At 41.8% G+C, this 18,213-nt stretch overlaps 1 protein-coding gene across 3 annotated transcripts in view; it reads left to right on the plus strand.

Annotated features, from left to right (window-relative positions):
- The window catches only part of rptor (regulatory associated protein of MTOR, complex 1), a 168,690-nt gene that overhangs the window by 90,858 nt on the left and 59,619 nt on the right, over positions 1 to 18,213 (plus strand). For all 3 annotated transcript variants that reach the window (XM_086142949.1, XM_086142950.1, XM_086142951.1), the window contains exons 8-10: positions 2,279 to 2,338; positions 10,805 to 10,905; positions 13,111 to 13,255. In XM_086142949.1, coding sequence (XP_085999075.1) covers positions 2,279 to 2,338; positions 10,805 to 10,905; positions 13,111 to 13,255 — 306 coding nt within the window. The remainder of the gene's footprint in view (positions 1 to 2,278; positions 2,339 to 10,804; positions 10,906 to 13,110; positions 13,256 to 18,213) is intronic.

Consider the following 18,213-nt stretch of genomic DNA (forward strand, 5'->3'; position numbering starts at 1 on the left):
AGTGAAAGGAAAGGTGTACAAGACAGTGGTGAGAGAGAGGAGGATACAGAGAGTAGGGTTAGATGGAGCAGGTTGATTCGCTGTGGTGACCCCTGATGGGAAAAGCCAAAAGGAGAAGAAGAACATAATACACAGGGTATAGGTTTCAAAGTAAACATGACGTGAAAAAAAAAGCGACAAGGTAACATGAAGAGCACAGCATGGGCACCTGCCAAAGCAGGTGTTGCATACTTTGCCATCAATGAGCATCAGATTTAAGGATTTCAAGAAAAAAAATCATTTTTGTTTCGTTCTTTTTTTACTGTCTGGCGCACCGAGGGCCTCGTGCTGCTCTGTGAAGAGGTGCGGCGTCATCTGCGTTGTCATTATTCTCCAGCAGATGGAAGAACCTCTGAGTTTTTGGTGCCGCACCTTGCCTTACAGCCGGGGCGAATCGGTGAGTGAATACAAAGCACCACCTCAAGCCCAGCTCCCAAGAAGAATTCAAATCAGCTCTCAGTGATGTCATGGCCAAGAGATCAGTCAGTCACACACACACACACACACACACACACACACACACACACACACACACACATAAATAACAGAACACCAGTATCAAATGTTGGTGTCAGTGAAGAATGCCACAATACGTGATTTTTTTCTTGAATTAATTTTTCATGCAATTCCACATTTCACTTTCATCCATTTCAGATCAGCATTGATTGCTTTGGTATTAATGATTTGGGTCTCAAGGTCACCAATATTCGGCAACTTGTATTCAGTCTACAATAGTCGGATCATAAAATACACTTTCATGCCTGCTTTTGAGTAGAAGGATAATTCCATGTTATCATGCTGTTACGCCTCAAGGCTCGAGCATGATCAGGTTTTAAAAATAAAGTTCTGCTTCAGTTCAAACTCCGTATGCTCCTCTTGTCGTTCACTGTGTAGACTGACGTACTGGCATATGTGGCATTTTTACAAGGTTTTAAACAAATGTAATCATGATATTAGTTTAAAAAGGAGGTGTTTTAATAAAATTACTATTTTTGAAATGTTACAAAAGGGAATGTTCCATTTCTATCCAATAACAGCTGATGTAAAGCGTCATGATTCTGGGGGGAAAAAATGAAATTCTGCAATTATGGCTGACATTCGCCAGGGGGCGGACACCCCTCTTGGTTTAAGAATAGGCTCTAAAACTTTCTTTTTGTCAAAGGCTTGTCGTTAGGGCTAGGCTCGTATCCAAGTTATACTGCCATCGTTTATTTTACCGAGCAATATCCCATAATGCACTTCTATCATATCCCACCCTTCCTATCCTGTCTGCTCTTATGTCCCTCCGTCAGTGCACGATAGTAACCCCGTATCTTCCCAAGAGTGTATGGCCTCTCTCTTTTCGCAGGTTCCCAGGGGGCACGGCTTGATCTGCTGCAGCCGTCTTCCCAAACGGCCAACGTTGTTATTTCTTTTATGAATTATAAAGCTGTCAATGTATGATGTCAGTTATTACCACGTAACTGTAAGTGCCGCCGGTATAGTAGTAACAGATCATTTGTGCCCCCTGTTTCTATCACACCCTTGCCTTTTTATTTGTCTGCACCTCTGGCTAGCTCTCTCTATTGTTTTTTTTTTTTTTTTTTTAAACCCCAACCGGTCGAGACAAAAGGCTGCCCGGATTGAGCTTGGATCTGTCCAAGGTTTCTGTCCGGTTCAGGGGAGTTTTTTCCATGCAGAAAATAAATGTCCAATGACCCAGTTAACTGAAAATTCACGGCAGTTTAGTGAGACCTTGTAGTCTAGATCAACACGCAAGCACACACACACACACACAGGTGTGTGCGCAGGCATGCACAGGTGTGTGACGCACGCTGTGAACTCGGCTGCCTCGGCCCACGTCCGTCTGGCCTTTGGAAAGGCAACCCGCTGTAACCTGCTGTGACTTACAGCTGGCCCACCTGTCGGATCCCACCGTGGCGTCGTAAACAATGACCTTCCAGCCAGACAGTTGAGAAATATGGCTACTACCTGCTACCTGTACCCCCCCTCACCCGCTGCAGACAGTAACTCAGCCGAAATTCACTCATCAAGTTGCTCGGTGGTTGTAATCTTTGAGATTCTCACCATTGTTTTTTCTCCTTTGAGTGTTATTATCTGTTTATTGTCTTCCTACAATCATGCGGAGGCCAAACATATTTACAGATCTAGTTCGAGAATTTTTTTAACCACCTCTTGATCTCCCCCAAACCCTTTCATCAGCTCTTCCCTTTCTTTGTGTTTTTCCTTGTTTTTAAAGGTTTTGTATGCAGAAGAGTGCCAAGTTGGTGCCAGGGGTGACGCTAGACCTCATCGAGAAGTGAGTACCTCTTTCCTAAAAATGGAGAATCCGCGCTCCAACTTTTCCTATCTTGCATCTCCCCCCTCAAGGGAGCTCTCTCTGCAGGGATCATTATTCCGTTCTCCTCCTGCGCGTCTGCCTCTCGCTGCCGTCCCGTCTGTCTCCGCCGCACACTCGTCATCACTGTCAGCACGTACTTTGTTATTGTCCCCTGCTCCGCTGTAATTCCCCCACTATCGGTCCAATCTCGCAGCCCAATCTGCGGTGGTTTGACAGATTTTAAGCTTCATATTTCTCTTCACAAAACCCCCAGCGTCAACCAGCCCGGCACGCAGCTTGTTTTTACTCTCAGGCGGACGCTCTCAGAATGATTTTAGTAATGTGGGCGGCATATTCTAAATTTTGGTGGTTTTATCAAACCACAACTTTTCTTTTTTTTTCCCCCACCTCAAATGTGCATGGGGGAGAGAGAGAATGACAGCATCACCCTGAATTGGTGCTGGGGATTTCTTTTGAAAAAGTAGTGAATGAACAAAAAGCAGATGATTATCTCAGAAGGGTGACAACGTTTAAACCTTGAAGTCTGGAAAATGAATGCTCAGTAGGGACAGTAATTAAGATCAGGGGGAACAAATTGTCAGATTCGAAGTCTTAATAAAAACATCCTCCAAACATTTCAAGGAGTGAGGGTGCAATGACGTCAGCGCAATAACAAGGCAGGTGGACTTTGTTTTTAACCCAAAATAGAAGTGCAACATTAGGGATCATCGCTCCTGATGACTGCACTCCCTCAGGCTGCAGCGATGCCTCGGGCTGCGGCTTCGCCTCAGGCTACAGCGAGGCCTCAGGGCGCAGCGCTCCCCTCGGAACCTTGCCGCGAAAAAAAAATCCCCCATAAAAATGATCCCCTCCCTGCTAACAGCTAACAGTCTTTTAATTTTTCCTTTGTATGTAATGAAATTGAAAAAAATGGATGGATAAATGTCGAGGCCGAAAACCTGAAAACCCCTACTGCCGTGTTTTCCCTTTTATCCCCATCCAGAAAATAGATCAAAAGTCAGAAATGGGGCATTTCTACGACACCCTTCCATCACGACTCGACAGAACTTGGTTCTTTTTGCGTGCCCGTCAGTGATAGTACCCTGAGCCTTTTTTTTAATGAAGTTACAAGTGACTGAGCCGACACTTAAACGCCTCATCTGCTTTAACGCTTCACTGCCAGTCACTGATTGGTCACAGAATGTCGTCACAAAAATGAAACCCATCATTTTGAAACAAAAAAATGACTCCCAAACCACCCAAAGCAGGTGGAGCTGAGTTGGCGAATAAGAGATAATTGAAATCACTAGTAATCAGCCATACATCAATGACATTAACATAAAAATTTTGTTTTTTTTTCTTTTCCATTCTTTGCTTATTTTTCGCCAATGCAATACAACTTTCCATTTTTTGTCTTATCAATGTCCTGCTGCCACCCAGCTAGAATCTTCACTTCTTACAAGCACTTACACTCTGAATCAATTGATGGAGAGTCAGCAAAACAGAAGGACGTGTGTTTCCTGTGAGCTTTGACATAGTGTGGTAGCCGAGGCGTAGATTCTGACAACGCATGTGGGAAACTGAGGCTGAAAATGCGGATTCACGTCAAATATTGGAATTGCATTTCAGTTACCACACAAAAAAGGGTGAAGAAGAGAATTAATAACCAGTATTTACGACAACAAGGTGTGAACCCAGGAACTTGTACAGGCACATGACCCACGTCATATCATATCTTGTCTGATATTAGAGCTGAGCAGTTTCTTTTTTTTCGCTGCCTGTTTTCGTGGCATGAGATTGATGCCACTTCCTTTTTTCATCCAGCACCGTCCACTCTTCTCTGTCCAGGGATTATAAATGTGGGCTTTGTAATAACAAAACAGATAATAAATACACTCTAACCAATATGTTCCAATTTTCCTGTCTATAGCAACAGCTGCGGTACATGCTGTAGGAGTAAATGAATTTTCCTTTTGTTACTCACTGTTTTTTTTGTTTGTTTGTTTGTTTGTTTTTTGCAGTGGAGCACTGTTTGTTCAGTGTGATTTCCCTCACAAGCACAGATCCAGATATAATGTCATGAAAGTTGTGTGTCGTTTGGCAAGCCAACGTCCTTGGTGTTCTGAGGAGGGAAGCTACAGCAGGTCTCGCAATTAGAGAACAAAAAAAAAAGAAACAATACAGGGTAAAGGCGAATTTATCATGTCTTGTCTCTGCGGCAGTGCTTAAGTAAAGGGAAATAGATGTAATAAATCCCTGTATGGTAAATGGAGGGAAAAAAACACAATGACTTTGATAGGTCAACATTGGCCCATGGGATTGCACAGATCTGGAGAGCCGGGGCTGATTGACAGCCTTACATCAACAGCAGAAGCGCACGAGAAAGCGGGCGCTTTCACAGCTTCGGCCTCCCTGTGCTGAGACGGTACCCGCATCAGGAAATTTGGACAAAAAACGATCACCGTTCAACCCTCCCGTGATATCGCCACTCTCTTACTGCGCTGGTCGCTATGCGGCTCTCGGTTGTGTTTCTATTGCTGTAATAATATGTTTGAATATGTTTATACCTCTTGTCCTGCTTTTCCAGCTGTCATCAGGCGCGAGGCAGGGTACACCCTGGACTGGTCGCCAGCACTGTTCCCTCTAAGCCGCGCGTTTGAGCTATCGCGCACTGCTCCAGCGTTCTCGGTGCACAGCAAAGCCGAGCTGTAAATACGTTAAACAAATTTATTTTATTTACAGTTCAGCTTGGATTTTATTTTAAGCGCAGCATAGATTTGCTGTGTGCGTAGAACCCGATTGGGCAAACACGCGGCTTAGAGGTAACAGTGGCCGCCAGTCAATCGCAGGGCCACATACAAATACAGAAAACATTCCCTCACTCAGTCATTTGGGGCAGTTTTCCCTATTTTTTCGAATTAACCTGCCTCATGTTTTTGTTCTGTGAGAGGAAAAGGTCGGAATCGAACCAGGGTTCTTTGTGCTGTGAGGCTGAAGCGTTAATCGCTGCGCCAACATGCCGCCCCCATGTTTAATTGTATGTTTAATATGATTGCAAAACCAGAGAGAGAGAGAGCAATGACTAACAAGACACAAGTTTCTCTTTTGTATTATTTTTTTCTCTCTCTTGTTTGCCTTTCATTCATCCTGACTCCAGGCTTCTCAACCGCTCGAACATAAATCAGACAACTCGAAGGTTCTGCGTCATATGTCCCGTTTGTCTTTTCTCGGAAATCTCCCAGGAGCTGTATCGCTGGCCTGCACGTATTTTATTCCTCGGCAAGACGTCACTCGTGTTGACGTCGGAGGTGGCGGAAGATTTCTCACCCAAATCCCATTGTTCCCTCTACAAGAATCTTCAAAGAAGCGGGCCTTAAACAGTTGTTCGGGGGCCGCCTCGCCCCCTAGAACAGGAGTCGAAATTGTTCCCGTCATAAACAAACCGTGAGATGAATTCAAAGCTTCTGTCGGCGAGGAAAAAAAAAACACAACAAAACAACGCTGCAGACCTTAGATGAAGTATACTCTGGGAAAAAAAATCAGCCTCGGTAGGGAAACGAGGAAACACAGCTCTGCCACACGGTAGAGAACCACAACAGTTTCCTAACATGCAGGGCCATATCATCAAAAAGAAAAACATATATAGACATACTAGTTTTTTATATATACACACATATATATATATATATATATATATATATATATATAGATGAACACAACAGTTATCTAACATGTAGGGGCCATATCCATAAAAAAAAAAAACCCAACATATATATTTACGTGTGTGTGTGTGTGTATTTGTGTGTGTACATGTAGATTTCGTGACTATTAGAGAAGGACTATCTTAAGGCCGTGAGGTGAAGGAGTCATTTTTATTTTCCTGGCTGCCACTCTGATAACATCATGTTCTTTTCTGATATGTATAATGTTGACCGTTAGCTACACACAAGCAGGCAAACAGAATAGCAAGCTTGTTTGCCGGAGAAAAACACGGTCAATTAATTTTAATTCATTGAGAAAGTGGTGAGCCGCCCTTATGTTGTTTATTCCCCCCGCTAAGTAATAGATTTTTTAGAATTTCTTTTTGAAAAAGTCTGTTGAAATGCCATCACCGTAAATTGCACAACGGGACAAAATTACAGATCATATTTGAAATTTGAAATAACCAAGCTCTGCATTGTATTTAATCAGGTAAAATAAAACAAATATGATGAAAATTTTCAAAAAGCCATACCATAGTGTTTAGTTTGGATAAAGTGATAAAGGTTTTATACTTCACATTGAAAGTGACAAGACATGTATTTTCGGTGAGCGGATGTTGATTTATTTTTACATTTTAAACTTTTTTACTTTTGCATGTCGACCGCGTTGTCCCGAGGAGTAAATGTTGACTCAGCTGATGTCGCCGCACAGCTAAATAATAGATCAGAGCTCATGAAAGAAAAATAGCGCTGAACCCGTCTGCCATCTCGGCTCTCCAGAGCTCAACATTCGTTCGACAGGAGGGCTTTTCTATATGAAGAGATGCAAAATCATATATATATATATATATATATATACACATATATATATATATATATATGTTGATACATAAATGTATATAGATATATGTATGTGTGTGTATGTGTATCTGTATAGCTTCACATTGAGTTATGCATTAATTGGTTTCTGTTGAAACAAAGCAGCTAAAACTATATTAGTGGTTTATTCAAGTTGTAAGGTGCCCATTTAAATTGAATTTGGAAGTACTGCACTTTAAATTTGTGTGATGAGTGTTGGCCGGTCGACAGCGCTGACGGTTCTGCCAGCAGGATGTCTACATGAGTCCTTCAAAGTGATGCGCTTTGAAATAGGCAATATGTCAATAACCTCAACAAAATTCTCGATTTCTCAAACCTAGGTAGATTCATTATTGATGCTAACATCATATTATACCCGTAATACAATAAACAGCTTAAAAATCAATTTATTTGGAGGCTATAAATAAGATAATTTTATTGATTTATATTAAATTGACCAAGAAGGACAAGTGATGCATTTTGGCTCACACTTTCTCCATCATATTTTTATATTCAGATGCTTTTTTTGTCAATACGCCTTAAAATTGTCATGCACCTAAAACAGCACAAGCTTGAAATGACATGTGGGATGCAGATGAAATTTCGGTATTCAACAACATCACAGGATTTGCACAAAGTCGCTTCTATTTGGCAAATAAATGCAGGGCAGCTTGTTAATGTTTAGCAATGAAAACTGTGTCCCGAATGGCATTCAAAACTACGTCTCACCTGTGTTATTATCCTGACAGTACACATTTATTACGCTCACCCACCACTCATTAAATTTGTATTTATACCTGTTCGGGAGCCCTGTCGCATGACAAGCCTTTGTGGGACTATTCACTTTATTTGTGTTGTTTATTAATTTGCCATTTCATAACTCTCCACCATCTGGGCGCCCTTCTGTCTGCACTTCCCACAATCGTCCAACACACATTCTGGCTGCATCCAATCAAAAACAAAAGTTACCTTACAGCTCGCTGATAGGCTTAGCGTGTCACGTCTCACAATCGCCGAATCCCCCTCTAACTGCGCTGTTTCTTCAGGGAATCATTTCTGCACAAACATATTTCACTCTTTCATAGATTTTTATTAAAACTCCCTTAATTAAGGTGAGGTAAGGTTGAAGTGTACACTTTGGGCCGGACAATCACCTGAAAATGTATCCAAACAGTCATTTAGCGTCTCCCACAGACTTAATATCGCCTTTTGTGAATTGGTCACGTTTGGTCCCGTGCCCCCACCCTCACCTCTGTCTGCCTCACCGATGATAACCGAACAAAAAGCCCAAACCAGCAAAAACTTTTTCCAAACAGGTATCAGGAAAAGAAAAAAAAAAGTGTCCATTAATCTTAGTCCCCAAAAAATGTTTTAAATAAAACTGCCGTTGATTTATGGGCCGTAATGTCCACGTCTACATTTCAATCATACCGTATTTGCTTCATTTCCAGTGCGTTGCGATGGCAGGCGTAGACACAAAAAATAAAAAAAAAAGTAAATAAAGTATTGCACCGCTGTTCAAATACTTATGGACTCATAAGACATTCACTGTGTCAGTGTCTATCACCTGTAAAGTATCAAGTTTGTCATATATCCCTAGACGATATATAATAATATTAATAATGCATTTTAATTGAGGGCGCCACACTCGACGCTCAAGACACTGTACATATATTGTATACAAAGAGTACTCGGCGAGGAACCGACAGGAAATGACCTCCTAAATCACCAATCTGCTCATCACCATAATTATTGCCTGTTGTGATTCTACCCGCCATATAATGTTACTTAATAGTGCTTAATTGCATCCGTCTTTGCAACGTGCCACTTCTTCAATTTTGCACAAAGCTCTCTTTTCTGTACTCAGGCTTAGATTACTGGCTTGGTGATATTAGCTGTGATATCTGCGAGGCGTGATGTCCTGTTGCCCCCCATCCCAACCCCATTGCCGTTCACTAATTTACATAGTGTTCATTAAAAAGCAGACAGTTTGTTGCAGTAAAGGTATTTTCGCAGATTTGCGTTACCTATTACTGTCAGACTATGTCTGGGAAATATTTTCTCCGAACTACTTTCCATGCCTCCAATGTCGCTCCGCAAACAGCCACCAAATTTCTGTGGAGGCGACAGCCTATGGGCTCCCAGAGCACCTCAAGTTCTTGTAAAGATATTTTATTTTTGCAGTTTGTTCGTATAATATAGTGTACCTGTGAAGGAATGGAAGTTTCTAGGAGAGGTGGTGGGAGAGTATTTTACATTGCTGTTCAGCAGGATCTCAGAAAATAAGAGGATGCCTGAGGAATGGAAGAGATGTTTGCTAACGGAGATTTTTTTAGAGCATGGGAGACGCACACAGTTGTGGCAAGTGCAAAGGAATAAAGTTGATAAGACATAGAATGAAGTTATGGAAGCGGTGGAAGCCAGACTAGGGACAGAAATGAGCACATGTATGATTTCATGCCAAGAAAGCAAACTATAGAGGCAGTATTTGCTTTGAGAATGTCGAAAGAGAAGCACAGAGAAGGTCAGAGGGAGCTGCATTGTGCCTTGCTTGATCTAGAAAAAGCATATGACAGTGCAGAGACAGCTAGTGTTTGTGTGGCGCAGGACATGTATGACAAATAAAGTCCAAGGTGGAGCGACATCACGTATCAGCTCTGAGCCCCTTCTTGTTCGCAGTGGAGATAGACAGGCTTACAGGTGACATCAGACATCAATCCTCATGGACGATTCTGTTTTCAGATGACATTATGGCCTGTCGTGAGAGCACAGAGCGGACGGAGGTACGCCTGAGAGAGGAGAGGGATGAAGCAATCATCCACAGCGAGACAGAATACATGTGTGTGAATGAGAAGGACACAAGTGGAATTGAAGCTACAGGGAATGGAGAAAAAGAAGGCGGAGAATCTCAAGTACTTGGGCTCAACTGTCCAGAGCAATTGAGAGTCTGGAAAAATAGGTGACGAAACATGTGCAAGCAGGTTGGAATGGATGGAGAAAAATGTTCGGGGTAATGTTTGATGAAAGAGAATCGGCCAGAACAGAAGAAAAGTTGTGGAAGGCGGTGGTGAGACCAGTGCTGCTTTTTGGTTTAGAGACCAAAGGCAAAGACAAGAAACACAGCTGGAGGTAGCAGAGATGTTGGGGTTATTTTGGGGTGTAAAAAAGGATGGATAGATCACGAATGAGTCCATCAGAGGGACGCCAAAGCCTGGAGTGTTCCTGACACTTGATGAAACTGCCGGTCAAACCAGTTATTAAGATAAGATAAGAACAACTTTATTCATCCCAAAGGAAATTGTTGTGCCAGAGTTTCAAGCAAAAACATAACAATATAGATAATAGTGGGAAGGAGGGAGAATAAGAAATACAATAAAATATAAATTGTCAAGGTTAAGGCCATCAAGTGTTTTAAGGTCTTAAGTACAAAGACGTGAACTAGACTCGTATTAGACTCGTATGCTTGTCTGTTTGTCAATTGTTTCCACTTGACACGGCAAAAATATATCCACCCTGTGCCTATTTTGAATGACATGTCTAGTAATATCGCGATGTCACATAATTTACCCTTAACGGGCCCTAATTTACCATTTTTTTTGAATATGCTTTAAAGAAATGCGGCAAAACACAAAGTGCTCTTTGACATTTAGAAAAAAGATATGAAGATCCAAACAATGACTGTTTATTGCAATTTGGGGAAAATAGAGGGGGTTGTCACCACTTCAGCGATCAGTGTGTGTGTGTGGAAATCACATGTAACCTCTGTTCAGCTGCTGATCGAAATCCAGCGATTCGTTGCCGCCCCGTGTTCCGAGTAACGGCACGGCGTGTGGTGTGTCAGATGTGGCGGGGTCTTGTTTTAGTTACATTTTGTGTTTGCATGCAGGATCCCCGGCAGGCTGAACGACAGGCGCACTCCGCTCGGAGAGCTCAACTGGATCTTCACCGCCATAACCGACACAATCGCCTGGAACGTGCTGCCCAGAGGTGAGGCGTTTCACACACACAAACGCACATACAACACAAATTATGGACCATTAGCTGTAATTTATGTCGCATTTTCAAATGGATTAAGAAATTACAGGCTTGGAAAAGTGATGAGACAATCACAGGAGAGTCATTTTGAAGTTGAAGGCCAAAAAAAGATGGTCCGAATGGCCTGTCTCGGCCCACCGGAACCCTCAGAAAAACAGCATCGTAGTGAGGTTTTAGCAATTCTAAATCTGTCAGACGGTCCCAAGTGGTTGCAAACAGGGTTAATAATGCTGCTGTAAGTGCTAGTAATACAGTAAGTTAAGTCAGGCTCTTCAAATGGAGATTGATTGTGTTTAAAAAGTCCTGCACAGTATAATGGGGATATTACACTTGCAGCTCTGTGAGTTGCAAGTATTTTCAAACTCTGGTACCCCTTTCTGACACTGCCCCATGCAAGCGTCCACGTTACTCCCCTTGTCAGTCTCTGCTTGGCAAGTTACAGTCGCAGTCACACTGTACCCAGGTCAGCATTTGCAATATCACAATGTCTGCCAAAGCCTTTTAAACCCGGGGGCTCTGCCCTTAATTAGGCAGCCCACATCAGAGAGAATCCCAGTAATGAAGGCGCTGCACACCTAATCCACATCACACACACACACACACACACACACACACACAAAGTATGTAACTATCTCAGAGAGGGGGCTCGCCAATAATGCTGATTAATTCAATGAGGGCATCATTTTGTATTTTTTGAAGAAACCCGTCTCGTATTTCAGACGCGTCAGTGATGCTGATTTCCCTGAGCCTGTTGCTTTGTCTAAATCCCCTCCCCTCCCCTGAAAGAATACTTTAAGCAGCACTTTTCCTCTTCCCATCCAGCAGTGCACCATTGTAGAAATACGACCGCAGCAGCATTTAAGGAGGCGGCAGGGCTTTGTCTCCATAAACCTCCGTGGCGATATATATTCTTTTGCGCTAAAGCGTGGAAGGGTGTGGGGCCAGCCAAAATGGCGTTGCTGTTGCAGTGCCTTTTTACATTTTGCTGCATATCCACAGTCAGTATCCTGCACTTTCACATCAGTATCACAAATGAATATCACAGCGCTTTGATTGTTGATTGTTGTAATCAACATAATCTGGAAGATACAACACAAAGATGCTGGATGTGTCCAAGCACACTGACTGTTTCGTTCTTCCTGGAGGCGGGGCCTGACCATGTGAAAGGTCGGCCGTGATTGGATGAGTTCTGCAACTAATGACTATTTCAGTGACCGATTAATCATCGACCGCTGTTAGATCGAGTTGACTAGTCAGATTGTGAACTGCATAAAAATCAATGTTATCTTCTGTTTTTTTCTATTCAAGCAATGAAATACATTATTAAAACACTTTTAATTCATTTTCAGCACATTTGTAAAGTAAATATTCAATTCAATATCAACAGATTTTGCTAGCAGCATTAAAATGCTTTTTTTTCCTTTTAACAAAATTGCATTTTGCGCACAACAAAAATAAACTTGTCTTGGTCATGTCACGTACGAAACGTACTGAAACTTTGGACTATTATGTCTCAATCCGAGCTACTTTAACTAGCTACGTGAAACGTTGTTTAGCACAGCTTTGCATGCCGTGGGATACACACAAAGACTTCACTAACGACCTGTCGACGACTAAATTAGTCATTGACGAATCGTAGATGTGATCAGTTTAAAAAGACTCTTGTGGAGTTAATGTCATTATTTAATAGGACTCTCACATACAGACACACACACACACCTTGCAGGGTGAGCTTTGCCTTTGCACAAAGTGGAATCGAATCCACCACACACTCCTCCTACCTGAAAGGAGCGGCGGTGTTGTCGTGCGGTTGCTTCCTTGTTTTTGTAAATTGGACGCGTTGCGGTTCACCCTCATTAACCACTCTCACCGATTCGCTGACCAGACCTGTTTGTTCATGTTTGTCATAAAACTAGCCGTAATAAAGGCGTCAGAAAAAGTAAGTTGCTTCCAAAACTCTGTACTCATGCAGCTTTTATGAGTCGGCCCAGAGTCCTGCTCTTGTCCACTTACAAATTCAGTGTCCCATTTTACTGGCTCATTTCTTTTTTTTTTTTGTTTTGTTTATTGTGTTGGAGTTACCCTCATTTTGCTCCCGTGTCCCCTTTACTTCTCCGCGTCTCGATGGCCAACTTTTGATCTGTCTGTGTGGCGCAGACTTGTTCCAGAAGCTGTTTCGCCAGGACCTGCTGGTGGCCAGCTTGTTCCGCAATTTCCTATTGGCGGAGAGGATAATGAGGTCATACAACTGCACGCCGGTCAGCAGCCCGCGCCTGCCACCGACGTACATGCACGCCATGTGGTAAGACAAGCACGAACACTGGACACACAGATGTCTCGCATTCATTGACCAGTAGGCAGGAGGAAAATGCGCAGATGCGTAGCTACTTCTTCTCAAACACTGATTGATAATCTATTAATATGATATTAATATTGTTTGATATTATCTTTTTGTTTGTGTCTTTAAGTTTGTGAAAATAATCAACTACTTAAGCTCTAAAGGCTTTTGGACAGAAAACAAAGATCAACTTTTCCCCTTACTGTTTTTTATTTTTATTAATTTTTCTAATTCAAATAGAGCGAGACCAAAGAGAACGAACCGTTCTTTTCAGCACCCACGGAATGGTCCGTTCTCTTATAATCGAAGATTAAGACAACAAATGAAAAACTGTAAAAAATGTGCAATGTAGTTTGCTCGCCAGAAATGTTGTCTTTCTTATTTTTGAATTTTTACTTAGTTCTTTTTTTTTTTTTTTCATTTACAATTTGATTTTTTTTTTTTTTTTTTTTTTTTTTATAAAGAGCTGCAATTATGTCAGTATGGCTGTACCTAATAATAAAATCCTTGTCACAGCTGTTCTGAAGGGCTGCTGGACATGGCTGTTAACACTAACAAACAATATTTGATATGAAAGTGGTCATTTTTGTTTTGGGTCAGATAGCCAGAGTCCATTCACCCCCAATTAATGATTGATAGTTGTTCATGAATGGAAGTGATCAGCATTAGTTTGATGTAAGATTATTCATTGCCATCGATATGCATTATTTATTACAAATGCCTGAATTGGTCACGCGGCTCTCAGAATTGCAAGCGAGCCAGGGCTACTCTGATATATTATCGGCCTTTACGATGCTCATTAGGGCTCGCACAGTTTCTCCTCAGTTTAATCTACAGTCACCATAGAAACACAAAAAAGTAGCATGAAACTATTTCAATTGCCTTCCAAGTTCTGAAAATAAATGTTGCAGAAGTGCAAGCCAAAACCTGTAGGTGTTTTTATCGGTGTCTGTCTCCAGGCATATGTGCAGACCTCTATGGTGCTATACTATTTCAACCTTTTATGTTTTTTTTTTTTTATTTAGTTTCTTTTTCCGCTCATTTCTTGCTTAATCTTAACATTCCTGTTCCGCAAGGAGGTGGGGGGTCAGAGGTCAGACTGCCTCAGCTAACTTGCACGGAGACAAACACACACACACACACACACACACACACACACACACACACAAAGTATGTAACTATCTCAGTGAGGGGGCTCGCCAATAATGCTGATTAATTCAATGAGGGCATAATTTTGTATTTTTTGAAGAAACCTGTCTCGTATTTCAGACACCTCAATCATGCCGATCTCCCTGCGCACGCACACAGCTTTGAATGAAACCTTTGGATGTGGGAAATATAGTTTTAAATCAGCAAACAATAAAATGAAAGCAGTCCATAGCCCTTCACTCTTAATCATTAAACAAGACCAAAAAATGTGTTGAACCTTTAACGCACAGCCTTCGACCACTTAAAGTACTTATTCAAGATACTAGACTTGCACGCACGCACACACACACACCCACACACACAAGCAGGCATCCTAATAACCCAGCATATTGTAAATGAACTTCACATGCTCAGCCACAGTGTAACAAACATCACCCCGCCATCTATCTCACTTTCAGTAAACAAGAGCTCCTGTCCTATCTTTTGTTTCTCTGTCTTTGTATGAACGCCCGCCCCCCGCCCTCCCACTCATTATCTGGCCTGCGCTAGAAAGAGAGAACAACTTGTTGCATAACATCCTAGCATCGCTTATTTTAGAGGATACTGTTCCATGCTTTCTTTTTTTTTTACCTTTTTTTTTTCTTCTTGCACCTGTGCGTCTTCTTAGATTAGTCAGTGAGAATATTTCCCCAGTTTATGTCCAATGAAATCGGGAGTGGAGATTGGCTCTCGCGAAAACGCGCGTCAATGTCAGGGGCGGCGTGACAATGTCGGGAATATGTTCTGGAAGTTTCGGAAAACCGGGCGGAGGGAAATGATGAAAAGATAAATGCCGGGGGTTGAAAAGACAAGGAGAAAAGTCTGGCTCGGATCTAGCGGGACCGGGGAGCGGAAGATAAAGCGATAGAATTAAGCAATTTGTGTTCTTGCTGATCGATGTTTATGCCCAAACACCTACAGGGAATGCTTTTTAAATGAAGCCGAATTGGGACGAGGGGAAAAAAAAAGATTTCTCCCCGTTGGGCTGTTTAAACACGCGTGCGCGCATTTGTGTGTGTGTGTAGGGGGGAGCATATGAGGCATTGCACCACTCTGCAGGGGACAGGGAAAATCGCTTAGTCAGCTGCCAACTGGTCCCCTGCACTCCCGTACTGTCCGCCTGTCCCCTCATCTCGCACACACACGCATGCAGGTTTTGGTGATGACTTACTCATTGGTATTGGCAGGCCTTGTCTCCATTAATGCTGTCATCTCAAAAGGTGCAGCAGCCGTCTCCCTGCGAAGAGATCCGTGCGCTGATGTGCTCGCTCATCTCCTCTACCTTGGATTATATAAAAAACAAAATTGAAAAAAAAAAAGGGGGCTGAGGTACTTGCTGGCAATATCACCGCACAGATTCAAATATAAGCACTCAGATACGATAAAACACAATAGAATAACAGTTTTGGTAACTTCCACAAACAAATTTTATCCATACATCAGGACTGCTCCTTTTATTTTATCTAGAAAATGAATAGAAAAATAAATTCCTCTTACGGTATTCGGCTCTTACCTCTTTCAAGTTAAATATTAAGTTGACTTATGTAATGCATTTACAGTAGTGTGGGTTTAAAAATAGTTTGTTCACCAGATGGCAATGATTTTTTCTTAAGCCATATGCCGATTGTCAAGGCTGAATGCCTCTAAACATCCGTGTGAACAGATTGAAAGTATTATTTTTAATTTAAACCTTGAAATACCTCGAACATGGGCCTTGAACAGGAAGTAAAATCTTCCTCGTAAATCGCCTTGGTAAGCCTCTAAAGATTAAATGAAATTAAATGAAATTAAATTCCTCATTTATTTCCTTTTTCCCTTTCCCCTGAAAAATGTCTTTATATGCAAATACGGTTGAAGTGGATGAAAAATATTTTAATAAATTGTTATTTCAAGCTACTTTATTGCTACCGAAGTTGTGTAGTAGAAGAGGCCAAATCTTCAGTTACAATGATGTATAAAAAGAAATAGAAGAAAAAGAAAATGCTCTATTATTAAATTGAACATGCTCAGCTGGAGCCCTTCATCACAGCATATTATACATAAAATATGTCGGCCCACTTTATTGTAATATTATTTGAACGAGGCAGTGAGCTCTCGTGTCGCTCGGTTCCCCCGCTAACTTGCCGTCGCTGACATTCGCTCAAAATGAGTGGCTCTGCCTCATTTTCAGCAGATGAATGGAGGTCAAGCAAGGTCAACAAAGATGACTCACATGCCACGACATCAGCGTTGAATACAATGACGAGAACCGTACATTTGGAGAGACGGGACGGTGGAAAGATGAGTCCGACAGACAGGAGTGGAATAATGAAAGCGAATAATATTTTTTGGTGCAATGCATGCAAAGGATTTTTTTTTCTAACACTAAGTGTTAAGCTTCATGGTCTTAAAAGTGTCGGGGGAAAATGTCCAATAAAGGAAGAGTATCAACCAGAATGGCAAGAAAGGCGTAAAAGAGGGTGGTGTGATCAGAGATGCTGTTTGGTTTAGACACAATGGAATTGAGGAAAAGACAGGAAGCAGTGCAGGAGGTTGCAAAGTTGAAGATGTTAAGGTTCTCTTTGGAAGGAATTATGTTTTAGAGATAAAGTCAGAGATGGTTTGGACACAAACAGACAGGGATCCAGGGGTCGGCAACCCGTAACACCCAAAGAGCCATTTGGACCTGGTTTCCTTGGAAAAGAAAACACTGGGAGCCGCAATTACTTTTTGACGTCTAAAATAAAGGTACCACTGTATATATTGCTTTTTATTACCTTTACACTTTGTATAAACAAGTGTGTAGTGTGTTGCTTCTGAAATCCACAAAGTATTACGGAGAAAATTAAATTTTATTTATGTAATGAACTCATTTTGAGCTTTGGGCTTTCAGAACGTGTAGCGGAGCCTTGCCCTTAATTTTAAAAATAAATCGGGAAAAAATCACTGTGTCAGTAAACAATAAAGAATAAATATTAGCAAAATATCTTCATAAATAATTATTTTATCTGGTTTATGGGACTTCTGCTCCTGAACTTCTGCGCACAGCATCTGCAAATCGGGACTTTACCGGCTGGCGCGTATACCGGCTTCCGCGAGTGTGACGTTATTTTGAGCAGCGAAAAATTATAAAAATAATTTTATTTAATATGTCACAATAATCTTCCAACTTAGAACTAAAAGTTAAAAAAGGAATTAACACAAATGAAATACACCTAAGTTAAATATATATCATTTATTTTCCCAAGCCACTCGGAGCCGCAGTGTAAAGATGAAAGAGCCGCAGGTTGCCGACCCCTGGTCTAATCTAATAGTTGACGGTTGGTCCAGCAAAGGATTAATTAAAATTTCACTGGGCAACACTTAAGTAACCATCACAATGTAAAAGACCAAAATATTAACAAGTAACCAATACGAATCATGAAAGTTCACGCTCATACTTAAATTTGCACTTTGGAAACCAGTGTTGGCGTACATGGATGATAACAAGGTGGTTGCCAGTTCTCCATATTTCGACAGTGTAAATTGCCCAAAAGGGAAAACGTTTCAGATTCCTGATTCTGTGTGGTAACCATGTTACACCGCGGTTGCGGCAGCAAAGGGTGGCGGGGAACATTTTGAGTTTGGGAGCTCAAACTTTGGTCGTTTTCAAAAAAATTGCTTAACAAGTACGTCAAATGAGAATACCAAAACACCCCGATGCTGCTAAGCCAAGAGGGAAGAGCCCTGCCGGGGCCCCCGGGCTCTGCTTGACG

This window comes from Fistularia commersonii, chromosome 35 (genome assembly GCF_037954325.1).
Source record: "Fistularia commersonii isolate RoL2024-O1a breed Wild chromosome 35, RoL_Fcom_v1.0, whole genome shotgun sequence".
Taxonomy (NCBI): domain Eukaryota; kingdom Metazoa; phylum Chordata; class Actinopteri; order Syngnathiformes; family Fistulariidae; genus Fistularia; species Fistularia commersonii.